The 27852-nt window shown below is 40.2% G+C and overlaps 1 protein-coding gene across 2 annotated transcripts; it reads right to left on the minus strand.

Annotated features, from left to right (window-relative positions):
• LOC137261841 (streptococcal hemagglutinin-like) lies at positions 1-27825 on the minus strand. 2 transcript variants are annotated; one of them, XM_067799640.1, is made up of 14 exons: positions 27700-27825; positions 21838-22718; positions 18680-19803; positions 17431-17537; positions 15914-15989; positions 15471-15587; positions 10215-11567; positions 7945-9967; positions 6741-6811; positions 5128-5285; positions 4558-4702; positions 4279-4398; positions 3398-3496; positions 1-2348 (listed from the first exon to the last, which is right to left on the minus strand). In XM_067799640.1, exons 2-14 carry the CDS (start codon positions 22688-22690, stop codon positions 2256-2258), a joined length of 6339 nt encoding a protein of 2112 aa, XP_067655741.1. In that variant the 5' UTR covers positions 22691-22718; positions 27700-27825; the 3' UTR covers positions 1-2255. The 2 variants fall into 2 exon arrangements, with proteins under 2 accessions (XP_067655741.1, XP_067655742.1); XM_067799641.1 differs by lacking the exon at positions 27700-27825 and having other exon boundaries at positions 22372-22718.
• Between the last annotated feature and the right edge of the window lie 27 nt (positions 27826-27852).

Here is a 27852-nt window from a genome sequence, read left to right on the forward strand (position 1 = left end):
CTGAAACAGTTATCCTACAACTTGAATTTAAAGATACGTTGGAACAGTGACATTTCAAAGCAAAACCCTGTCATTTACTTCAGGTACAAGTAAAATCAATATCCCATACTCTCACCCTCATGTCTACTGATATCGATTATATCAAGACTCGTCTATATAGGTAAATATATCCTTGGCAAGCATCGGATATTTATAACTTCATCAACTTGTGTTGATAGACTTGATATCAGTGGACACTTGGGCGAGATTCATATATTCATATATTCCAAATTAAGTAACAAATTACGTACTATGATGTAACTTTGAAACATATGACATGAGATTGATGTTTGACCTCTGCTCAGTTTAGTTACAAAGAGAAACTATTGTTCTCTACATCTATACAACAGTTTCTATGAAATTCATGTCATCAAAACGCTCTTCATGCAAACTTAGGCTCAAAACAAAAAAAAACATACTATCAAAATATAGGAATCTAAATACAAGCATACCTGAATAAATATACTGAGTTCAGTGACACAAGAAAGAACATAGAGCATTCTTCATAGGTTATCTAATACCAACACATGGGATCAATTTGATACTAATTCAAACTTATTAGGCAAAACACTGATAAAAAATGAATTGACAAATCTGTGAGTCTTTCTTCCAATAAAACAATACACTAGATGTTCCAGCATACAAAGAAAACAATAGAGAGAACGTGCAAGGTGCGTAACTGTGAAAGAACATATTTTTTAGGCTCCTCAATGAACGAAACTTTCTGACAAGGGTATTTCCATGGCTACAATCTTTGTCATGCTGATAAATGGAAAGTTTCATGTACCAATGCAAAAAACACACTTGTAAATATAAAATTGCAATTGTGATAAAGTATTTGAATCTGACATACCACCAGTGCTTGATTTCATTAAGTTATCATAGTGCTTTTTATCCATGATAATAAATGTGAAAGTGAATCCCAGCTGGACAAACATGGCATTGGACTATTTCTGTACTATAAACACATATCAGCAGTTACCCCAGGTGACTCAGTTTTACTGTTATTTTAAGAACAGGTAATGAAAGGTATATTGCTTATATTGCTCTAGAGAACTGAGCAGCACCTAACAACATGATGAGTCTCAAACCATGCCACATTTCATTAGGGTTACAAATATGGCAACTCAGTAATCTAACATAATTTTATTTACCTAATGCTCTCAACAAGGCTTGATAATTACGAAATTAATCTAACTTGTGAAAAATAATCTATCACTCCCTATCACTCATTAGTTATTGTCTTAATACCCACCTAGATCTCAATGCAATGCATGGCCCTGAGTAACAACAAATAATCTGCCCCAAGAGGGAGATATGCAAACAAGCTTCTGAGGTAGTACAAACTGATACTTAATGACTAGCCTTCTCAGTAAACTTGGGCCGTAACATTCATTGTCACCACAAAACATGTTCTCCTGACAGGAAAGTTACACTGGTCCCAAAGACATGGTCCAGTAACAGCAGCAATATAACTAGCACTAACTACTATGTACACCGTGCGAACAAGACCCTGTAATGTTTATCACTTCACAAGTACAGAAAAATGATGTCTCACCAAGGATCACATTGATGGTAAATATGGGATTTGACATTATAATCAGCAGATTCTGTCATGGTTAAGGGACACTACTCTGTATAGTTATTGCTAGTGCCTGTCATGTGTTTATCATGTAAGAAAACTGGCAGCAAATGCCTTCAAAACATATATACAGAAGTACATATACAGATGTACAGTGAGTCAAAGCCTAATACTGAATGAAATAGTACTGTGCTTTGTAAATAAAAGGACAAAATCAAGTGACTGAATATATCAGTACCTGCGTCATTAGCATCTGAAAAACAATTTTGACACTAGATTATTCAGTACACTGTTCTGATTTGTCATGATGGCAGTTTACAGAATGAAAGGTTTTCGGTACAGGGCAAATGGTTTTAGTTAATAATCCTCCCGCATGCACAGGCCATAAAAATACTCCAATGTTTATGAGCTTGTCGATAAGCAGATGTGCATATTACTAAAGGCAATGTAATGATTTCTGTTATGCCTGAGATGCTACTGTGAAGGATGTATTACATGGAATGTTTGGTTCATCAGCAGTTTCAACATGATGAGAACTAGGGTATTACGCCTTCTCTCCGTACGGTGATGAATGGCTACTCCATGATGCCATTGATGTCATATATGTGGTTACTGTTTCACAGGAGACAGCACACTATTTCAGCCTCGGGAACTCCTCTTGGAACAATGTGTATCTCCTGCAGGTTGGACATGTTCTTTCATGGCCAAGCACCCACTCTCGGATGCACTGCAACATACAAGTCGACCAGGTACCATTTTCACATGGATTTAAAGAGTCAAGTTAGTTAGGTTTTCTTATCTACGTGATCAGCTTATCTAAGAAAACATACAGTAAGAAGGGCCCGGGCTGGGTCTATGAAAGAGAGGGTTAAAAGAGTGGAGTGGTGGGTGAAAGAGGTATTTTGAGATGATGGAAGAATGGATGGTTAAGCAGAGAGAGCGGATCAGTAACACTTTGGATGAGGTGATGAGTGAATGGGCAGGCTGGGAGGGCAGCAGGTTATCACATTTTAACATAAGTAAAAAAAATATACAGGACTCCAAAATCTGCTCTCACAATTTATGTGTATGTAAATAATCAAGCGGGGTGAGTGAATGAGCTAAGTTTTACACTGCACTCAGCTATATTCCAGCTATAAGGTGGTGGTCTGTAAAGAATCGAGCCTGGACCAGACAATCCATTGATCAACAGCATGAATATTGATCTGTGCAACTGGGAACTGATGACATGCATCCACCCAGTCAGTAAGCCTGACCACTTTCTGACTTTCTGACTATCCAGAATGTACTTCCTAAATGGCATCGTGTAGACTACCAGTTGTCCAACTTTCATTTTTGTGGAAGTCGCAGTGGCTGAGCGGGCTAGGCGGCTGACTTTGTGTGCTGGTGATTAGGTGCCTGACTCTGAGGGTGCGGGTTCAAATCCCGGATGGGACTCAACCAAATAAGTACTAGAATTTGTACTTTACTAAGAAAGTGAAATCCCAAATATGACATATGTTGCATCTGACCACTTTCTAAAAAGTCTAGTCATGCCAGATACATGAAGATTGTTATTAAGTTACTGTATAATGGCTAGACAGGTCTTGCACTTCATCCATCGCAGAACATTTGATCGCAGACAGACTGGGGCACATTCACTCACAATGGAAAGCGACAGTGGGCAGCACTCATTCATGATTATACAGGTCAGTTGTCATGTCTGTGCTCATCCTTGTTTGCTACTAAATGGGTATCTCTAGAATACTAGAATACATCAGTTCTTGTTGGACTTACCTTTATGTGGAACTCATGTCCACAGTCTAATCTCTGCTTTTTGGCAACAGAGAAATCCTCAAAACATATTGGACATACATCTTCATCATTCAATGAATCCTGTAGAGGTGACAGAAAATAACATTTAATGTGTTGACATAAAGTAGCTGAAAACTCCAGCCAATCATTTCAACCTTATCTTGCTGGATGTCAGTCTTCATCTCTTGTGTTACTCAAAGGAACTGATAAACATAGCACACTGTCATATATTTGTCACTGAGAGAAAACATGAAAACAAAACACATGCAAATGATCTAAAATCCAAGTTATCATTGTAATTCAGTACAAAATACATTAAGACTGATGCCATAAAAGATAAATATTCAGAAACCTGAATTTATGTTTCTTAGATATGTACCCTTCACAAGGGACATAACTCTTGCCAGATGATTCTGCGTAATCCCAAGTGCTTTCTGATTGTCATTTCTTTTTGTCTGGGATGAGTTTTAATTAAATCCTACCCAGATACCCGATATGTTAGTTCATGACATCAAATTCGTATGAAATGACACTATTACCTCTTATTCAGCTTAGTGGCTAGAATTTTGAGCTTCCAGGTATCTGAATCATGTATTATATTCAAATAGGCGACTTTAAATAATGCCCAAATCTTCCAAGACAATACAACCTTTCAATAATGAAAGAATAACATATTACACTGTTTAATCTACTGGTTACATGATCATAACAGGTCCGGGTATTGAGATGGGATCCAATTCATTACAAAACCCATCCTGGGTATTCGGGTTACTTGTTCCAGCAAATCATACTGCTTCAGATTCCACTATATACACAACAAGATAAACATGGTGAGTATTGAACCTCCAAGTATTTTGTCTTACCCCTGGGGACATGATGGCAGGTCTGTGGGGAAGCTGTTTCCTGGATGTCTCGTAATATTTCTGAAACTCAAGAGTGTTGTAGATGTTGCCGCCTTTCTGTGATGGTGCTGTTGTTGTTGCCTGCAACAGACAAAGCATTCAGAATTATATACTGAACTTAACAGTCCAGTCCCACATAATACAGTTTTTTTTCTGGATTCACTTTTTCCAAATTAAAACAAATTACTTGCTCAATAACAAACTGTTTGAAGAAGAAATTTGGTTCGTTCACAAACATACCTTTGGTACAGATTCATGTTCAAGTTTGGCCATCATTTTCTTCTGAACAATGCCTCTGCCTACTTCGACGATGTCATTCAACTTCATCCCTGTCAAGCCCCCTCGTTGTGATCGTATGGAGGTTACCAATTCAATCACTTCTGGCCTGTCACAGAATCACAAACATGGCACATCAGTCAAATCAATCAGTGAGTGCACAATTTTTTACGCCATTAAAGATTGTCTGTGAAAAATAGTCCATCTTCAATACTCTATGTGAGAGATTGATCTCAGTTTTGTGCTGCTTTTCGCAATATTGAAGCAGTAACATGGCTGGAGACACACACATTTTACCCATGTCAGGAACGGAATCCAGGTGTGAAAAGCTAATGCTTTGACAACTAAGCTACCCCACCACCCCTAATACTTCACAGTTTCCTATAGATATTAATTTGTTTTCAATGTTTATTACCTAATCTGTCAGAGCAACACCAAGAATATTCACATAGCAAAGCAAAGAGCCTGTCTGTCGGGCAAATACCTGTTAATAAATTGAGGACTGGGTGGTTAATGTTTGATTGTTTCACCAACCGTGATAAGAAAGGAAAATGTCCTGTGAGATGCTCCACAAGTTTTTCAAAGTTGTTTCGAGGTGCTTTGGAAGGCCCCTTTGAAGTGACTGTTACAAGTGCCATACTTGCTGCTGGCTCTACCCGTGCTTGCTCTCTTTTTCTTTTCTTCATACTAACCTGTAACAGACAGGCACATGCAGATGTGTGTGGGTCACGGCTTTGTGAGAAGCACAACAGCTGTAAACCATCAGTACTCACTTCCACTAGCACCATATCCATAAAACATCACATTTCTGCCAAACAAACATGTCTGAGTTATGATACACACCATAAAATGAGTGGGAATACCTCTAATGGGAGAATCGGGAGATTCATTCGCAGTAATTTTTTGGTGTGTGTGTGTGAAGGCTTGAATAGCAATGCACTACTTACTGCATACAACTAGGAAAAAGCAACAATTATATTTACCTATATGCAGGGTGTGAAATTCAAAAAAATTTCAGCCAGCCCTGAGCAAAACTTTTCTACCTGCAAATATCTTAGGTTTGACAAGTGACACAGTTTATCCTCCAGTAGGAATTCATCCTCTACTTTCATGAGTGAATCAATAACGATTCAGTATACTAACCATGTCTAAATCATAACCCAACTGTCAGGCAGGTGAATTTGAGAATCTGTCAGTCCATGTTGAAAATAACAGGTAGGTATTTCAAATACTGCTATATGACTCCTATCACCTTGTCGAGATCAGTACTGGCCATATTATCAGACATCACTGGCTGTTGTAATGAGTCCTATTTCTTCTTGTTATGTATTCTATCATTATCATAAAGCTACCACTAGAAACTATCAGCTCGTACAATGTTAACATATTACGTTGTTTCTGAATATCCCTTACCATTTTGTATATATTTCACAAAAGTGTCAAACTATCCAAACATGCAGGGGTAACAGTTAACCACTAGACTGGTGAGTCAAGTATGCCAAAGAACAATACGACTTTTTCAAGATCTGTTAGAACTTTGACAAACAACAGTTGCCGAATATTCATTTTAAGTGAAAATTGTTTCAATGGAAATTTGTACATTATTTGCTAAAAAATCTTAAACTTTCCAAATCCACCAGTTCACACTTGTCTTATCAGTGTGACAAGTTTGGTAAAGTACAGTTCTCAAGATCTGCTCCAGAAATAACATCCTACTAGGACAGACTAAGATGATCAATTTAATGAACAATCCTTTGAAAAGTGCCACAGAAAATAATGTGAGTGAGTGATTTTAGTTTTATGCCGCACTCAGCAATATTCCAGCTATATGGCGACGGTCTGTAAATAATCGAGTCTGGACTAGACAATCCAGTGATCAACAGCATGAACATTGATCTGCGCAATTGGGAACCGATGACATGTGTCAACCAAGTCAGCGAGCCTGACCACCAGATCCTGTTAGTCCCCTCTTACGACAAGCACAGTCGTCTTTTAAGGCAAGCATGGGTTGCAGAAGGCCTATTCTACCCCGGGACCTTCACGGGTCAGGTACATGCTACCATAAATTGTTTTTAGACAGAGCTTGTATGCAGGAGGCCCATCTGTAAGCTCTTACAACATAACCCAAATCCCACTGTTGTATTTACCGTTTGCCAGTCATCCTCTTCATCGTGGCTTGGTTCCTGTTTCAGCTCAGGCTTCTCCCTTCCTTTGTTCTCTGCAATATAATGGGAATATGTGTTTAAGAATTTTATAAACAGCAGTACAAGGGGGCATTTCATTAGAGTTTCAACAGATTTAGGCAAACAAAACTATGAAGTAGTACTTCTTGATAGATTCACAACCAAGATTGTCTGGTCCAGACTTGATTATTTACAGACTGCCGCCATATATTGCTGAGTGCGATGTAAAACTAAAGTCACTCACTCACAATCAGGAGTTACACTATCTTCCCATCGTTTTAGGTAACTCTTGAGGCATTGATTTTAACAGTTGGTGGATTGAGCCTCATGCCAAGCCTCACTTCAGTTCAGAAATAATTGTTTCAACTTTCATTATCTGCGAAATATGTTCCCTTCAAAAATGACTTCATGGTTGAAAACAGGTGAAAGTGAGATGGTGGAACCCTTTCCCAGGACATCCACCATCACTACTATGTGCTGGTCCCCTCAAAACAGTCAGCATGACCCTGAGGACATGGTGTCTTCATCAATGGCAGAATGAAGATAACAAAAAATAGAAGCTGTTTCAACAGATGTTTGGCCTCACTTGAATTGGGAAGGGCTATTGTGTTGCAATGTCACGAGAAGAAGCATCATCCCAATGCATTTCTTTCATTTCATCGAAGGTCTCTCTTAGCAAGTGACCATTGAAATATATAAACCTGATCACATTGGTACTCCAGAGTCACACCTCACTGCAATCTAACACTTGCAAATGAGAAAGCAATACAAGTCCAGTGCTGTACATTATCATTTGACCTATCAATTAATGTACAACTATACAGCTATAATATCAACCAGATATGATATCCCTTAGTGGGTCAAATGAAATCTTTACTGAATGCTCCTTGTATCATATATTTTATTTCATCTTCAATTGGAATAAAACTCAAAAAAAAAAGAAACATATCTAATGTCTCTATGGTTTTCAGTATCTTTAAAATCAGGGATTGTCCTTACCACAGTTATATAAAACATAGATATATGTACCATCTGGCACCACTTAAACATTCTTTTTAACTTCATTTCACAATCTTTACTGCATAAGAATTCTGTTTCAGTGCAAAAAATGCCATTGACTGACATGGAACTGTGGTCCTGGAGAACTACTTAATAAAAGGCTACTTACTCTTTTTCTCGTTCTTCAATTTTTCATTGATATTTGCATTGCTCCTCAAGAGTCTCCCGAGGAAGTTAGCATCAGGCTTGTTGGGTTTGTGTTCAGTCTTCAAATCAAAGTCCTTAATCTCATCAAGGCCTGTGTTAGACATGTTCCTTTCCTGTCCAAAGTCCTTGAATCCTTGTGTGCCGTTCCCTGAGACTGATGTTGCCATCTTGTTGAATTCCTCGGTTGGAGTACCACTAGAGGAACTCTGGGACTTGCTCTGGATATCTGACACACTTCCACTTGCTTGTTTCTGGGATGCAGTTGTGCTTCTACCTTTGAAGGATCCGCTTCTTGATCTTGGATAAGATGAGTTTGTTGACAGTGAAAGGTTCCTTGACCTGTAGGGTTGGTCCCAGAATTCTGGAGTGGCGCTTCTTGATGAAGTCTGGGAGTCTAGGTCTTCATCTGAGAATCTTGGAGGGTCAACAGGCCTAAAACGTACAGGTCTCTTCACATCTTGTGTACATGTAAACTCCTCAGGGTATTTCTCACACTGCTCTTCCCAATCCTCATCCATTTTGATATGGGTAGCCTGGACTGAAGGGAAGAGTTCTTTGGAGTCATGAGTCACTGGTGATATTTTATCTCCTCTTCTAGGCTTCGTGGTTGATCTCTTCCTCTGTGATGCTGTTTTTGTGAGACTGGGAGGTGTGTGCTGCTTGAATGGATTGACATCTTTAGTGGTTAATGTATCCTGTCCACTAAGATCGGTACTGTTAACTGCAGCAGCTTCAATAGACCGTCTGTCCTTCAGGAGATATGATCTCAATCCAGGAGGTGTCATATCTGAATCTGTGGCACTACCAGAGATAACAGGCTGAACGGCTAATTTACCACATGTCTTGACGTTAGGTAGGGGAGTGGCTTCAAATTTAAACATATCAGGATTCTGAGTCTTTATATCTGATACTGCTGCCTGTTCAGTAGTAGGCCCTCCTCTGCGAGCTTGCATCATGTTAACAAGACCAACAGGATTCCAGCCAGCTCCACCTGACTGAGCTGTGTCAGCAGGTCTTGTGTTTCCAACAGCTGTGCTGGCCTTGACAGCCTCAGACAATACTGGGGCTTGTAAAGGGTTGGTACTATGGCCAAGTGGACTGGCACTACCCTCATGTATTGATGGGAAGTTCTCAGGTTGAGATTGTGTCTTGGGATGTGTTTCAGGTTGTGCTCTGAGATCTGTTCCTGGCATGCCTGAAGCTGGCTGGACTCCAGGAGCACCAGCAGGAACGTTCATATAGGACTGTAGCACCATTGTTTGTTGTATACACACAGTCTGCAACATCACAGGGTTTGATGCCAGTTGAGGGTAAGCCTTAACAACTTGTGTCAGCACAGCTTGGAACAAATTGGGGTTCAACTGATCAGGCTGTATCGGTTGTTGTAAATGCTGCTGTGATTCTTGCTGATTTGGTAGCAGTTGGTGCTGAATAGGTTGTATGGGGTGAACTTGTGGGTGATTGATCTCCGATGAATCTGATGAATCAATGTGATGATTTGTATTGAAGTTTTCTTGGGGTGTCTCTGTCCTGGGTAAACCAGAACCCTGATCCTGATTACCTGAACATGACAGGTCCATGTCAGAGTGATCTGGAGATGGTTCTTCATCTGCTACAGCATGTCGGACCCCAAGTCGTTTCATAGCAGTTGCCTTCAGATGGGACACTACAGATCCTCTGTCGCCACTGTCCCGATTCACCATCTTGTATACTTTATCAGGAGACTGTTTGGGTACATCAGGATGAGGCAAAATCTCTTCAGGCTTGTTTGGAGATAAACTGGACCTTAGCTTGTCTGGAGATACATTGTTCTGTTGTTTGTGTGGAGATATCCTTGATTTGATAGGGGAACCATAAATTGAAGACTCTGCATCCACTTTCCCTTTCTCTGAAGCAGGTTGGTAGTTCTGAAGAACAGTCTGGACCTTCTTCACAATGTCAGAGTCAATGTCACGTTCATCAGCAATGTCTTCCTCAATGTCTTTCTGCAACAAAAGAAACACATATAAAGTATTAAAACCAAACACCTTAAAAAGTGTCTATGATAATAAACAAGCAATATGTTGGACAGCAAAACAAACACCATACAGTAAAACACAAATATCCTATCCATTCATCAGTTGGCTGAGTGGTAAGACACTATATTTCAGTAACAAAAAAAACATCTGCTGCAAGTTAAATCTGTGAAAAACACATATGTAAGTCATTTTGTTTTATACAAACTTACTATACCTGAATGCTTAAAAATCCTGGAGGGACACTTTTGTCCAGTTTCAGAGCATCAAGATTCTTCTCTACTGTATCAACAGACACCTTCTCCTCTGTTACCGTAGCAACAGGTGTAGAAGACAGGCTACTGCTTGCAGTTTCATACACTGAGTCTTGGCTAGCAGTTCTGTCAGGAGAGCTAGCAAACTCTGCCCGATTTCTAGGCGGCAGTCTCAGAGGAAGAGGGGGTATTGGTTTTGGAAATGATCTCAATGATGAGGCCTTGGATTCATGTTTTGGCAACAACATGTTTTCACCGTTTTGGTTTGATTCACATTCTTTTTGAGCACTATCTAAGCAGACAGAAATATCAGTTCTTTTGGTTTCCTGGCTTCCAGTTTTGAATGTTACATTCACATTATCTGTTGAATCATCGTTACATGGTAAAGAAAGATTACCTTCAGATTTTTTAGTGAAAATGTCCACACAGATGTCTTCCTTCTCAACACAATTTCCTGTGTCAGGATCAGAAGCTTTTCCTTGTGACAAGGATAAGCTTGTTTCTCCCGAGGCATATTGAGATTCATTTTCTGACATTTCTCTGTTTGCATGAGCTGATGCAGACTCAGAGACGGTGGACTTACTGGAGCACTGTGATGACATTAGTTCACGTTTGTCATCCTCACAAGAAGACAATGAAGATATCATCTCAGAATTTGGGACACTGCTGAACAAACTCTCCCTACTGGAACCAGATTCTAATGCAGCAGCCATTGCTGTTTCTGAGGAGCTGGCAGTAACTTCCCCAACTGCTACAGACAAAGTATTGTTTGGGGCAAAGTTCAATAAATCTGACCCAGATGCTACAGAAGGACATTCCTGGACAGCCCTGGTAGAAGTTTCAGCTTCAGAATTACGAACAGAGCCACAATCAGATTCATGGCCTTTCACTGATCCTGACACATTAATCTCAGAAACATCACATTCCTGTTCTTTCAAAGACTGTGATTCACAGAAATGAGAAGCAGATTCTGTTCGTGATGTATCACTTTGCATTTGAAGGACAGTATTTTTGGTTTCATGAACAGGCATACTCTTATAAGGTGACATTTTTTCAAATCCCAACTCAAAATGCATGTTTAGCTGGGGCACTACACCTTCAGTTCCTCCATCAAAAGAAAGAGTCTCATATGGTGGTATATTTTTAAGGCTTGGCACAGTCTTTTGGGGAGATACACTTGCCAAATGTTCCTCACTGGGCATGGTCTTCTGAGGGCAAACATTATCTCCAAAAGCTTTGTGTGCCTCATGTGCATATATCTTTGAGTTTTCAGATTCAGGATCTACATCTGTTGAAGGACTCCTCAGAAACTTCAGCTGCAACAAAAACAATACAAAATCAGTTTGACTAAGGCTGGAACTTGATGTGGTGGGCAAGCCATAATTCAGGCAGGTCTTAGACCACAGGTCCGGTGCTGACTTATTCAGATACATTCAGGAGGAATCAGATATTCATATCCAGTCATGTATATCTGGTATGCCTAATGACAAAGAGAGGTAAATTCCTAAAAGTGAATTGCAGCATCCTACCAAAACATGACACAACGAAATATCTTCATGGTCTACTTGAAAATGTTACTGAGAACAAAAAAGAAATACAATCCATTTACATTTTCAGAACATTGTACAGCACAGGCACACCAAGAGTAGCATGCAACTATTACATGTAGCATAACTGAGATAAGAAATGTCTTACAATGTAGTATACAGTGCCACCAAGTTCATCATACAGTGCTACCAAATCAATCATACAGTGCCACCAAGTCAACCATAGAGCACTACCAAGACCATCATACAGCGCTACCAAGTCCATCATACAGTGCCATCACGTCAACCATACAGTGCTACCAAGTCAACCATAATCTAACTACCAAGCCCATCATACAGTGCCACCAAGTCAACCATACAGTGCTACCAAGTCCATCATACAGTGCTACCAAATCAACCATACAGTGCCACCAAGTCAACCATAGAGCACTACCAAGACCATCATACAGTGCCACCAAGTCCATCATACAGTGCTACCAAGTCCATCATACAGTGCCACCAAGTCCACCATACAGTGCTACCAAGTCCATCATGCAGTGCCACCAAGTCAACCATACAGTGCCACCAAGTCAACCATAGAGCACTACCAAGACCATTATACAGTGCCACCAAGTCCATCATACAGTGCTACCAAGTCCATCATACAGTGTTACCAAATCAACCATACAGTGCCACCAAGTCAACCATAGAGCACTACCAAGACCATCATACAGTGCCACCAAGTCAACCATACAGTGCTACCAAGTCCATCATACAGTGCCACCAAGTCAACCATACAGTGCTACCAAGTCCATCATACAGTGTTACCAAATCAACCATACAGTGCCACCAAGTCAACCATACAGTGCTACCAAGTCCATCATACAGTGCCACCAAGTCAACCATACAGTGCTACCAAGTCCATCATACAGTGTTACCAAATCAACCATACAGTGCCACCAAGTCAACCATAGAGCACTACTAAGACCATCATACAGTGCTACCAAGTCCATCATACAGTGCCACCAAGTCAACCATACAGTGCTACCAAGTCAACCATACTGTGTTACCAAGTCCATCATACAATGCCACCAAGTCCATCATACAGTGCTATCAAGTCCATCATACAGTGCCACCAAGTCAACCATACAGTGCCACCAAGTCCGTCATACAGTGCCACCAAGTCCATCATACAGTGCCACCAAGTCCATCATACAGTGCCATCAAGTCAACCATACAGTGCTACCAAGTCAACCATACTGTGTTACCAAGTCCATCATACAATGCCACCAAGTCCATCATACAGTGCTATCAAGTCCATCATACAGCGCCACCAAGTCAACCATACAGTGCCACCAAGTCAACCATAGAGCACTACCAAGACCATCATACAGTGCCACCAAGTCCATCATACAGTGCTACCAAGTCCATCATACAGTGCCACCAAGTCCACCATACAGTGCTACCAAGTCCATCATGCAGTGCCACCAAGTCAACCATACAGTGCCACCAAGTCAACCATAGAGCACTACCAAGACCATTATACAGTGCCACCAAGTCCATCATACAGTGCTACCAAGTCCATCATACAGTGCTACCAAATCAACCATACAGTGCCACCAAGTCAACCATAGAGCACTACCAAGACCATCATACAGTGCCACCAAGTCAACCATACAGTGCTACCAAGTCCATCATACAGTGCCACCAAGTCAACCATACAGTGCTACCAAGTCCATCATACAGTGTTACCAAATCAACCATACAGTGCCATCAAGTCAACCCTACAGTGCTACCAAGTCCATCATACAGTGCCACCAAGTCAACCATACAGTGCTACCAAGTCCATCATACAGTGTTACCAAATCAACCATACAGTGCCACCAAGTCAACCATAGAGCACTACTAAGACCATCATACAGTGCTACCAAGTCCATCATACAGTGCCACCAAGTCAACCATACAGTGCTACCAAGTCAACCATACTGTGTTACCAAGTCCATCATACAATGCCACCAAGTCCATCATACAGTGCTATCAAGTCCATCATACAGTGCCACCAAGTCAACCATACAGTGCCACCAAGTCCGTCATACAGTGCTATCAAGTCCATCATACAGTGCCACCAAGTCAACCATACAGTGCTACCAAGTCAACCATACTGTGTTACCAAGTCCATCATACAATGCCACCAAGTCCATCATACAGTGCTACCAAGTCCATCATACAGCGCCACCAAGTCAACCATACAGTGCCACCAAGTCAACCATAGAGCACTACCAAGACCATCATACAGTGCCACCAAGTCCATCATACAGTGCTACCAAGTCCATCATACAGTGTCACCAAATCAACCATACAGTGCCACCAAGTCAACCATAGAGCACTACCAAGACCATCATACATTGCCACCAAGTGCTACCAAGACCATCATACACTGCCACCAAGTCCATCATACAGTGCTACCAAGTCCATCATACAGTGCTACCAAATCAACCATACAGTGCTACCAAGTCAACCATACAGTGCCACCAAGTCAACCATACAGTGCTACCAAGTCCATCATAATGGAACTACCAAGTCCATCATACAGTGCCACCAAGTCAACCATACAGTGCTACCAAGTCCATCATACAGTGTTACCAAATCAACCATACAGTGCCATCAAGTCAACCATACAGTGCTACCAAGTCCATCATACAGTGCCACCAAGTCAACCATACAGTGTTACCAAGTCAACCATACAGTGCTACCAAGTCCATCATACAGTGCCACCAAGTCAACCATACAGTGCTACCACGTCCATCATACAGAGCCACCAAGTCAACCATACAGTGCTACCAAGTCCATCATACAGTGTTACCAAATCAACCATACAGTGCCACCAAGTCAACCATAGAGCACTACCAAGACCATCATACAGTGCCACCAAGTCCATCATACAGTGCTACCAAGTCCATCATTCAGTGCCACCAAGTCAACCATACAGTGCTACCAAGTCCATCATACAGTGCCACCAAGTCAACCATACAGTGCTACCACGTCCATCATACAGTGCCACCAAGTCAACCATACAGTGCTACCAAGTCCATCATACAGTGTTACCAAATCAACCATACAGTGCCACCAAGTCAACCATAGAGCACTACCAAGACCAACCATACAGTGCTACCAAGTCCATCATACAGTGCTACCAAGTCCATCATACAGTGCCACCAAGTCAACCATACAGTGTTACCAAGTCCATCATACAGTGCCACCAAGTCAACCATAGAGCACTACCAAGACCATCATACAGTGCCACCAAGTCAACCATACAGTGCTACCAAGTCCATCATACAGTGTTACCAAATCAACCATACAGTGCCACCAAGTCAACCATAGAGCACTACCAAGACCATCATGCAGTGCCACCAAGTCCATCATACAGTGCTACCAAGTCCATCATACAGTGCCACCAAGTCAACCATACAGTGTCACCAAGTCCATCATACAGTGCTACCAAATCAACCATACAGTGCCACCAAGTCAACCATAGAGCACTACCAAGACCATCATACAGTGCTATCAAGTCCATCATACAGTGCTACCAAACCCATCATACAGTGCTACCATGTCCATCATAATGGAACTACCAAGTCCATCATACAGAGCTACAGAGCCAATGAAAGATGTGAGGAGACATCTGTGTACCTCTTTAGGTGTGTAGACTTCATTACCCATCATGGTGGGTAGACTGATACCAAACGCTGGGATGGCAGCCAGTGGACGGCCACGCTGGAGGTCCTTCAGACAATTCATCAAATGGACCTGATCCAGGCAAAATAATCATAAGAAACATCAAACATGTGAGACCAAGATATATTCCAGATTTAAGAACTAATTAACTCATTCAAGTTTCAATCAAAATGAATTTCATCAATGACTTCCCATCTGTGGGGATTAATTGATTGGATGGTAAGGTTCGGTGATATTGCTGATTCCTTGATGCCACAATATAACAGTTTACATTGTTGCTCACATTATCAAAGACCTGATTGTTTAATACAAACAATATTATTTTCATTATTTACGTCAAACAAGTGAAATTCTATTTGTCAAAAATATACCTGAAATTAAAGAGAACATGTCCTTACCTTTGTCTGTGCAATTTCTTCTTGTAACCATACAATTCGTGTGTCAACCATGTCCGTCAGAGAGTCCACTCCAGACCTATCACAACAACATACCTTGACAGTCAAACAGGAATATGAAAGGTCCAATAATTTAACAACCTCCCTTGGCTGGCTTTTTTTTATCCAATCAGGTGTCTGCAAACAAACCTTCACAGCTGCTACTGCTATCTTTGCTGACACTGGCAAGGTCGGTTGTAATGGCGGCTTAGCTGATTGGCTACTGTGATAATGCAGAGCCAGCAAAGGGAGGTAATAAAATTATTGGGCAGACCGTAGATGCATCCAGGGTATAGTGGAGAGTTATTGGAACACATACCCTGGAGACATAGAGAACATCAGGTTTCCTGAAATAGTACCTTAATCTAAGACCATGTTTACTGTTAAATTATAGAAATACAGTTATAACAGCCCAAAGCCCCTTGAAAGGGACGACTAAGTTTAGTTGGTTCAAAGTTCATTATGTGTATCTGACTGTCAGACATCCTTGATGAAGTCATGTGACCACATCATATTAACCTGTGAATGTTTATCTCATCTCATACATAATATCAGTAACTATACATTATGAAATATACTGTTGAGACACCCATATGTCAAGTGTTGATGTCTGAAGTGGGATGTGTCTGCCATAGTAGCTTATCCATGCTGAATTATTTGTCTGTAGACCGTATTTTCAACCATCAAAGGCTACAATATCTTCATTACTCGCCCGTTGAAGATACTGCACTGTAATATTTTTACGGCAATACTGCACTAGTGTAATACCGCTAGACGTATGACGTCAAAATGGTTCAAAGTTGTGACGTCACAATGCTAATGCTGATGTCGCAATTTTACTAACCCTTGCTTGACTCGCGGAAAGCTGAGAGTGATCACACTGCAGTTTCTGTCAATTTATGTTGGCAAGGAATAAACAGAATACTAAACTCACCTCCGTGAAATATCATTTTTATTAAACTCGTTAAAGATTTAGTATCAAACTCGCTTTCGCTCGTTTGATCATTAACAAATCATTAACTCGTTTAATAAAAATGGTATTACACGGAAGGTCGTTTAGTATCCTCTGTGTATCAAACTTATATGTCCATCTGTGAGTCGTCCCAGCTCTGGTAAAAACAATGGGTGCAAATTGGGTCAGTTTATCACATGCCTTCCATTGTTTATCATTGCTTTGATTGAACAGCCACATGTGGCAGTTTTGATAGACTGATTGTTCAGTCCAAAGTGGCTGGTTTCTTATAAACATGAATTTGCCACTACCAGGGCACCCTCAGGTCATCATGAGCCTCAACTATCATGGCTGTAATATGGCTCCTGATGAAAAGCATGAGGCACCAAAACAAGGTACAAAGCCTGATCATGCTTAGGGGGATGATGAATGCTTAGGGACCATTTGTAATTAATGGGAGGAAGGGAAGACGAGGTGGGAAGGACAGATATGACGAACTGTCCCTTACACACAGAACTAATGAACATACTGTGGAGAGAAGAAGCTTGTGATCTGAATCTTGCTGTGTTGAAGGTCATCAACCTGTCTCTGCATCTCACTGATGCAGATCTGGGCTTTCAGGTGACACACCTGCATCTGCAACAAGGAATATCAGGTGAAGTCTGTCATACAGACCCTGAATCAAACATACTCAAGAAAGCACTGGCAAGTCTAGAAAACGAGGCAAGATTAAATTTTCACAGATTCTGAAAATGAAAAAAGTTTCGGGACTACTTTTAATTTTTTTTACAATGAACTTTCTGTAATATGTAAGGTGAACTTTCTGCAAAATATGCTCATTTCAGTGATAAGTAGTTAGTCTACATCAAGAGCAACAGGTGACAAAGTCAGGTACAGCAAGACGTGAGATATGGCTTCTATGAAAAGTGCTTCTTGATATGGTTGGTTTGTTTGTTGTGGTAGCCACATCAACCTATGGAGTGGGTGAGTCAGTGTGTGGGTGGATGAGTGAGTGTGTGGGTGGATGAGTGAGTGGGTCAGAGAGTGCGTGTATGAGTGCGTGTATGGGTCAATGAGTGGGTGGATGAATGGGTGGGTTAGTGAGCGGGTTGATGAGTGAGCGACTGAGTGGGTCAGTGTGTGCATGCATGAGTGTGTGGGTGTGTGAGTGGTGCATGAGTGAGTGGGTGGATGAATGAGTAAGTGGGTGGATGAGTGGGTGGGTGTGTCAGTGGGTGGGTGAGTGAGTGGGTGGGTGTGTCAGTGGGTGGGTTAGTGAGCGGGTCGATGAGTGAGTGAGTGGTTGGGTGAGTGAGTGGTTGGATGAGTGGGTGGATCAGTGAGTGGGTATGTGGGTGAGTATGGTTTTACGTAGCACTGTAATAATGAAGAGTGCTTCTCACCATATATTAGGTCATCTCGTGTATTCCTAGAATAACTTGAGGTTTTTGTTTTGCAATTTACCCCAGACCTTCATGGGTCACTAATGCTTTTACAGTACAATTGGTAATTATGAAGCCAGACAAAATAGCAACACATGGGTTTTGATAAAAGCATGAAGCAAAATAAACAAGGGGGTAGTGAAACATGTGTGCATTTGCAGGCTTCATTTGTTAGAATCTACAATGAAACGTTGCTCTCTTAGCAATAAAGAAGTTGTTCATATACTGTTATCCTTCCTTATTGCCCCTACTTCTATATATCTCTCAAAGAAGTCATCTGCAAAATGAGTTAATTTTCCCAGTCTTACTAATTACATGATGAAGACAATTTCAAACCTGTGCCTCGATCAGCTGAACATCCTTCTCTGGACACACATCACATTGTTTGGCTGTCAGGTCATCAGCTAACCCGACCTGAACTCCTTGACTTTTCACCTTCGTCCTTAAGCTGGCCTGGACCTGTTGACATCTTGTCTCAACACAAGCATTCACACCTCGACTTTTCATATTCAACGGCATCTCTGGCGTGAAGAAATCTGATGTCTCATTAAAACACACTTCATCTGTGTTGACGCCAACATCTCGGGGCTCAAATGCAAGAGGGGTTTGGACTTGCATATCATTTACTCTAACCCTCTTAGTATTCACAGCAACATTGACAAATAATGAATCTGACTGACATACAGACTCCGGTGGCTCAACCTTTGGTGCCTCAGCCTTTGGGGCCTGAGCCTTTGGGGCCTCTGCCTCTGGTGTTGGTGCATCTGCAATGTTAATATCTACACCTGCGGACTGGTTCTTCTTAAACAATCTGCACACCTCAAGTTCATCTGATGCCTCAGTTTCAGCAGTATCCTCTTGATCAGGTCTATTATTTGCTTTATCCCTGAAGAAGCTTGGCTTGAACTCTGGACTGTCAGGATTCAACCTAGAAACTGATGATGATGCATCTTCAGCAGTAAATCTGCACAGAAACTCCTCAGCAGTAGCATCTAGTTTCGAAGAGAAGGCCATGGGATTAAATGGGACAGCATTCACATTGAGGTCATTGTTCAGTTCACAACATGCATCTTCAATGATAACCTTAGCAAATTCATTTGAGAAGTCACTAAGACAGCCCTCAGACTTTCTCAAGCAACCTTCAGATGTTGATGACTTTGCATCAGTGTTGTCGATGCTGCCTGAATCAGTGTGAGTATCTGTGTCTTCCTTCCCACTCACTATGGAGTTAACATCAGAGTCATCACCATTCTGAGAAGGTGTCCCACATCCTGTGTTTGATTCAAGGACACCTGGTGTTACTGAAGGTTCACCTTCTGCTGCTGACACCATAATCCCACGTTTAAGGGCAATTTCCATGAATCTGTCTGCTTTAACTCTCTCTGTGAAGCGTTTGGTCACAGATGCCATCCTGGATTGGTCTTGAGTTCCAGTCAAGCCTGTGCCTACACTCTGACTGGCTGTTTTGAAATCAACAAGAACACGTTAATGAATATGTAACTGTGAGATAAACATGATTGTGGTATCAGAGTTGTTGGTCTTTCTTTGGTGTTCACAGCTAGGTAATCTTATTCAGAATCCAGGTTAACATTTCAGAGATTTCTGGAGAAAAGATTTCCTGCCATGGACTACTGAACATACCCAAAAGCGTAGAAACACACAAGTCAAGAGCAACAAAAAAAAGTAGAGCAACCGAGGTAATATAAGTCAAAGCAACACAATAGGGCAACCAAAGCAGTACAAGAGCAACACAATAGGGCAACCAAAAAAGTGCAAGAGCAACACAATAGGGCAACCAAAGTAGTGCAAGAGCAACACAATAGGGCAACCAAAGTAGTACTACAACAACCACAGAACAGAACTACAGTGTAATGGGCAGTGACTGGAAAAGACAACTGATACAATGTGCAAATGGTTCCCAGATCCAGAGATGCCAAAGTGTTGCAAATAGTAGTTTCAGTGATAAAAATGGATGGATTCTGAAGAACACAATATGACACTCATAAACAGTGAAGCTTAAAATTTCACATACCTCTAATGGAAATCATCATCATTACATTTCTTCTTTATCTTTTTGGCAAAAGTATTTTTTTAACAAAGAAAATATATGTTTTTGTCTATGCATCCAAATTTTGATAAATTTCCATCAAATTTCATAGCCTTTCTAGTGCAATTGTATTGGCATAGTTTGAGGATAACTCTCTTAGCAACTACCATAAAACGTAGAGGTTGGCATCTCAGCTAATCCCTGAAAAATATTGGCCATTTTCAAGCTGACTCGACTATTTTGAAATTGATTAGCCAAGGCTATCTAATGTAACCTGCAAGCCACTTTCCCAATCACTGCAATGGCAACAGAATATGTTATAAAAGTATCACAAGAGCAACCAATAAGTCAACAAACTGCATAGGGACGTTCTTCAGCAGAATATGACTTCTTGGTTGATTTTCAAAACTGAACATTGCTTATGCATAAATATATGATGAAGGACAGTCACTGTACAATTGTGAATTAAAGATTCATCAAAACGTTAACAGTCCAAACATTTAACAGCAACAGTTTGATACTTTGCATACACATTCTTCAAGAATCAAGACATCAGTCAAAGCAATAACAAACTACTGTAGCCTGAGAAATTTTCAAGGTACTAACATTTTGAGGTTTGAGACCCCCAGAGCTTTTGAGGTGATTTAAATTTCAAGGTTTGGGGACCTAAATACATAATATTTAAGACAATTTTAATTTCGAGGTTAGAAGAAAGTGGCCAGAAACAACACTTTCTGAACCAATACTCTTGAGCTATCTGCAAAACTCCTAGTAGAGAGTGATAACTGCCATTTGACTGTTACACCAGCAATAATAGTAATGAAAACAAATGTTTCAACCTTTGTTGTGATAAATGACCCATGAAATACTCTGTCGGCAGAGTTCAAACAAGACACCATTGTTTTTCATATGGTAATGTTTTCTTAACAACTAACCATAAGCCTGTATGCATGGGTCTCTGCTGAAACTATGGTGTTGTTAGAAAGCTGAGAAGTTGACATATTTAGCAAAATTGAAATCATGCAAAAGATCAAATGGTTGGTATTTGTTTACAATAGTTTAAACAGGTAAATGTGTCATCATACAACACTGACTGAATTACCAAATTTTTGTAATGCATGTTATTCTGGACCAACAATTCCAATAAAATTGTTTGGACACCCCATTTCCATTGTTTGTTTATTCAGGTCATTCTGGGTCACTGATCGTTAAGATTTGTTGTACACAGACATAACAAAGTTAGTATGCATGTCAGGAAGTGATTGGTTGCCAGCAGCTGAAATGCCTTTTGACGGGAAATTTAAGCCAAAGGTTTGAAGTTCAGAAAAATTCAAGGAAATGAATATTTTGGAGGTTGCATTTCTAACCTTGAAAACCTAGAAAAATTAGATACCTGAAAAATTTCCCATTATACGGTATGCTAACAAACCAATCAAAAGCCAATCACCATTCTTTTTCAGCGTAGCAAAAGGGTGTGGTGCAATAGGTGGACCATCGTCATCTGCCGCAGAGGAGCATGATTCTTCATGCAAGCCAGTGGAGCATTCAGTCTTTGCAGAAGCATCAGTAATAGCAGTGGTGTTAGCATCAGTCTTTATACAGGGAGATTTCATGTTACAGGGAACATTGTGTGACTGATTGGTAGGCTTAAAAGGAGGAGTTGGGACAAGTGGAGGCATTGGAACAGCATTTGAAGCAAGAGCAGATGCTGAAAGAGGACTACCAGCAGCCATCATAGAATCCATAGTTTTCTTTTCTGGGGAAAATGAGTATGTTGATGAGTATGTGCCTGATGGGCCAGTTAAATATTTCACTTGTGAGTTTGCCAGACTAGGAAGAGGAGTGGGTTGTACTAGCCTAGAAGTAGCATCAGTGGGAATATTCCAGGCTTTAATGTGGACAGAATGGGGTGGAGGTACAGGAAGGGATGTAGTGGAGAGATGGGTAGGTGGTAAAGTAGCAGAAATAGCTGGAGTTTGACCTTGAGCTCCCTCTTCATTCCAGGAGAACTGGTATGTTTTCTGTGGACTGGTAACAGACGACTGATGCATATTGTATCCATGTGACATTGTTGGAGTCATGTGACTGGCTCCGAGCAATGCCCTGCCTGGAAGCTGGGGATTCCCCACTTGTATTGGAACACCTCCAGATGGGTAGTGCATGGCTGTGTACGGCAGCCCCTGTTGAGCCTGGTAGAGGTGGGACAGTGGGTACAGTGGCTGTTGGGAGACATCGGCCTGGGGTACCATATATTGGTGCTGAGGTGCACCAGACCCAGATGTGAGGAATGGATGGAACATGATCCTGTCCGTTGTTCACTTTAGGAGACTGAAAAAAAAAGAATTTTTGAAATAAGCTTCAGACACAATCAAAATGGTATTGTCACAGATGTTAAAGCTCATTTTTTGATAGAGGAAATGGTGTTAATTCTGCTGAAGAAGTGATGTTTTCCAAAACAGACTTGAGCTATGCCTTGAAACAAAGAGAAGCTGACACTGACAGTACTTGACAATAAATACACCAAAAGGGTGGTTCTCATACACACTGTATTTATATGACACTGCCTCAGAAGAAGCAGTTATTTCAGGCCACAATGGTGATGTGTCAGAGATATATGTAATATATTCATGATTGGTTCAAATGACAAGGAACACTTCAGACACCTTGAACATGTTTAGAGGTTACGGGATTATGTCCTGAAATTTAAAAATCAAAGTGTTATTACTTTTGTAGATGTTGTGAAATATTTGGGACATGCAAAGATATTTGGGGAGTGCAAAGACATGAAAAGCCATGTGTTTGAGAAGCATGTGCACATGTGCTGACACAGTTTCTGATTCATTTACCTGATCAGAGAGATACTCATGATGAAATACTCATATGAAATGACGTCTATTATTTACAAAATTTATGACTTTTTCAAGGCTAAATCACAGAGGGCTGGAAGCAAATGTGCAATTTCAAAACATGTTAAACGTACAGCATGTGCTCTTGGGTTGTCTAAGTAACACATACATATTGAGCAGAAGAAATGTAGTGTCAGCCAGTAACACACCTGAAAGGCCTGTATCAAAACCAGTGAAAGTAGAAAAGCTTGATTCATTTAAATCAGAACTTGTTAGGTCATATCCCAAATAAATTCCTTTTTTTTGCATGTTTTGAAAAAGGACATGTACTGATGCAGACTGAACATTCCCTTGTAACATTCAAACATCAGTGGTTATTGCTAAACAATTTGTGTTCAGTTATAAAAGACTAGTGGGATGAATAGACGTGTTCACTGTGAAAGATCTGACATTATCTGCTCACAAAATAGCTACTTGCGAGCAATCAGGCAAAAGCGAATAAAGGTTTCGAACCTGTTTTTCTGGATGAAAACTGTGTGAATGCCAGTCACACTGAAGGTACACAATAAGGGGCCAGTATGTCAACAGAAACATACACACAAACACTTCAACGTGGCAAGAGTTGAATTGAGTTACATGCAGGATGTGAAAGTCTGGGGATTTTGCCTGGTTGTTTTATTTTCTATTTCAATCTCGTGTTCTATTTTCTATTTCAATCTAAAACGGCACATTGGAGTAAAATATGAAATTAATCCCAAACTTGTCTGCTACATAGCGTGTGCAGTGTTTAAGCATTCTTGTTTTCTCTTTAAAGGGGCACTAATGCGGAGCAATTTCCGTGGACTGGTGTAAACTTTTGTTATTGTTTTTCTCCCGTGAGTACCCGGATGATATCCCAGAATTCGTGACTGGTTCGTGACCTCTGCTGCGCAGTCCGTAGGCGCAACTGATAGTTTAATTATAGACAGATCAACTGAGGTGAAGTCATTTTTTATTTCACTACAAATGTATTATGAAAACAAATGAAACACTTTGAAGGTTAATCATCTGCCAGTGGTAGAAATGGTAAAAAACTATTAGGACGGAAAAATAACGAAGCCAATGAACGTCTCTATATTTTGCCTCATAACCCTAATTAGTTTATTGTCATATTTGTATGATTCTGAAAATTAACAAAAGAACACACGATCTGCTTATACTCATAGTAAATTTCTAACATAACAGCAACATTTATACATTGTATAGATTGCCAATGTGGATCCTATTTCACACACATACGCGATCTAGTGTCTGTTTTCTGTCATACAGATTCTGCTGAATGCTACAATAAATATATTAAAACAAAATGCAAATACTGAATGTAAAACAGACTAATTTTATAGCAACAATGTCAGGCTACTACCTTGTTCAGGAGTGTATCCATCAATATCCACGTAAAAGAAATCGTATTCCATTCATCTGCAGCTGGTAAATAATCCTGCTCTGTGTCGCGTGTCTTACAACTGTCTCATTTGCGAAAAAGTAACACATCGTTTCACGTCTTTCGTTGGTGAAAACCAGATAAACCTCTCATTGGTCTCCCAAGATAGCACACCTGGCAACTAATTGTATGATGTCCACTATTCTAAGTAATTTAGTTAACCAATAATGAGCAATCAATCAATCAACGCAAGGGTGGTTAATTCTTTGAAGGGAGGATGTTGTTTTTGCACTCACACTTTACGACTGGGTGTTGTCATCTACACACTCTGCCTTTTGACAAATCCGCTAGAAGATAAAAGTAATTAATCAATCAGTGTGTTATCGGTTAATTCTTTGATCGATGTTTGCTTTTGTAACTCAGCTGATAAAACCTCTTGCATCACTTACATGCACATATTACATAACATACAATACATTTGCCACATTAGACCTTAATTTATAATGTTGAGTATTTACTGCAGACAGGAGAAATGCCAAATGGGAACCTTTGTTGAGTAACCGAAGTGGTGTTGCTACTAATTATACCTGTAAAAATATCATTAAGGGAATGATGACAAATAACACGTGTATTTACACCATCAAGCGCGAGTTACAGCAAGGAAGATGTAATCTCTGTGTCGCATGCAGCCTGAAAACCCTTATGGGCCGAAACTGTTTTGCGGATACCAACGGAATTTCGTTACATAAGGAATACACACTGGCATTTGCTGTGTACTTTGGTAAATAGGTGAAATAAGGGTTTTTTTACGTAAGAAAATTTTCAGATTTCTCTACCAAAGGCAAAGTCATTGTTTTTTGTTTACGAATTCAAATAAATCAACTTTGTGTTTTTATTATCATAAATAAGAAACCATTGTAGCTACCATAGCTACCAAAATTTACGTATGATATTTGCTATCACAGCTCAACCAACACTCAAAACTACCTAAATATAAAGCTTTGCAATCTTCCGTACTGAAACAAATGGCTTGCTACGTGCCTGTAGACATCATATTTTGATGCAACATGATTAAATATCGAGGTTAAAAACGCAGAAATAGGATCAAATTGGATCAGTAACTATACCATCCAAGCATCCTAAAAGTACTACACTGCTGGGATATTTGGTTACGATCGGACAAGGAATACCATGGATATTTTTAAAGAAATGGCATAAGATGGGCATCCGGCCTCCAGACTGTTTAGGTGACAAAATTCTGCTGATATGGACAGGAACCCAGTTCCTTTGTCCGTCACGGTCTAAGGAGCGGGCGCTGACCAAATTCCAGTTTGGTTTCGTAGTTAGACCGTTGGCGAGAAACATTATTCGCTCCGCATCAGTGCCCCTTTAATGCATTTACAGTGGAAGCTGTCATAATGTCAAAACCAGCATCTGTCCAATCTGGCGAGTTGTCAACACCAGCATAAAATCTCAGTCCCCTTCCATGGCTTGTACATTTGCTATCAGCTCTACAATCCAGCAATTTGTCTAAACCTGATTATTTCTTCAGTCCAAATGAGTGCAGGCAGCTTCAACTGTACATTCAAGTCATGAAGATAAATTAAGAATTTACAAAATACTTTCACTAACATCACATCATAAAGTATGTAATATATGCTTCAGGGGGAAATTATAACACTACAAAACTATAATTACTCAGAAAATGTGAAGCTTGTACATTGCCATGCCAATTTTGGGCATAAGTATCCACTGATCTTTGCTTAAACACATTTAGAAACACTTTTTCATCTCCAACATTCTGATATAATCATACATGTGAACACCCACATGCAAACAATAAGAGACAGATATCTGAAACGTAGTTTATGACACCTCACTCATGTATCATTCAGTTCTTTTAACATTTTATAACATTAATGTGGATATTAAAGCTGTTACGATACACTTGCATATTCAGTAAATCGTAGCCCTTCATGAATTCAATTCTTTATTCATGGTCATCAGCTCTGAATATGAATGAATATTTTCATTTCATTTTTTTTTTTGGAGCATGTTCTACTTCACTGCTTATGTCCTTTTCAAAAGTGACATCCAGTCATCCAGGGAAAAAATACCAACATCTTGAGCATGTACTAGTTGCGTGGATATGTGTTACATAAATCTCCTATTATAATATTCTATAATGACAAGAAATTTCATGAATATTTTCAACCAACAGTGTCTGACTGGCATCCACTCTTCCTAATGTTGCACTGTTAAGGTTGAAGAAAGGTTGAAGACTGTAGCCCAGTTCAAGTGTCTGTCACAGTCGAGCAAGCTGAGACTGACCACCTTGCACCTAGGATTTGTGATTAGATTGTTAGCGTAAAACATTAATCGCTCTGTATGAATGCCCCTATAAAATGACCACACAGTATTCTCACTTATGATCTACGGCAAAAGATGTATTTATACCAGTCAGTGTAGGAACTAGTGGCATATGATATGATATGATTTGACTGGTCTTTGCAATACTTCCAGGTCCTTATAATGGCAAATAATCTCTGGTGATGATAAAATTGTCCACAACACTGAAGCCTGTATGTGAATCTGAAATCTATTCCATTCATGAGGGTTATGTTGGCGACCTAGGGTAGGTTTAATGTTATGTTTTAGGATTTAGATTCAGCGTTTACGTTTAGAATAGAAACAGGCCCATATTCTTCGGCATAGATTGATGTGTTGTGTCGGTGTGCCTTGGGAATGCGTAAAATCATGTTTTCACTGCTTATCGCAGGGGAGATAATCAACAGAACATCCTCGATCAGACAATCAGACTTGTAACCAGCTTCGAGTTCGCCATAGTGCTTGCAAAAACGATTTAGTATTGAATGAATTTCATTTTTTCTTCCCTACAGAGTCTACAGCTTTGACAATCGTTTTTGTTTCAAAAAGTTTTGTTTCGGTCAGTGCGCAGTCACTCCGGCACCGCACACAGCCACAGACACATCTCGTCATAAATAATGTAATGTCAGGTAATGAATATTTGACTAACACATACATACGATGTGCCCTCGTCATGTATCAGAAGTATCATCCGCTGTCAGTCCATTTCTCGAAGTGAAATCTTCCTTCTTTTGATAAGCCATCACTGTCAACATTCACTTCTTGCGCGTACATGTAGGTCCAAATTTGTGCACATCCAACACAAATA

This window comes from Haliotis asinina, chromosome 14 (assembly GCF_037392515.1).
Source record: "Haliotis asinina isolate JCU_RB_2024 chromosome 14, JCU_Hal_asi_v2, whole genome shotgun sequence".
In the NCBI taxonomy this organism is placed as follows: Eukaryota; Metazoa; Mollusca; class Gastropoda; order Lepetellida; family Haliotidae; genus Haliotis; species Haliotis asinina.

Excerpts from the sequence above, each read along its gene's own strand:
- LOC137261841 (XM_067799640.1), bottom strand. The coding sequence starts at position 22,690 with ATGTTCCATCCATTCCTCACATCTGGGTCTGGTGCACCTCAGCACCAA. Across the intron at positions 15,588-15,913 it reads AAGAAATTGCACAGACAAAG|GTCCATTTGATGAATTGTCT; the intron begins GTAAGGACATGT and ends TGCCTGGATCAG. Across the intron at positions 4,399-4,557 it reads AACATGAATCTGTACCAAAG|GCAACAACAACAGCACCATC; the intron begins GTATGTTTGTGA and ends TGTCTGTTGCAG.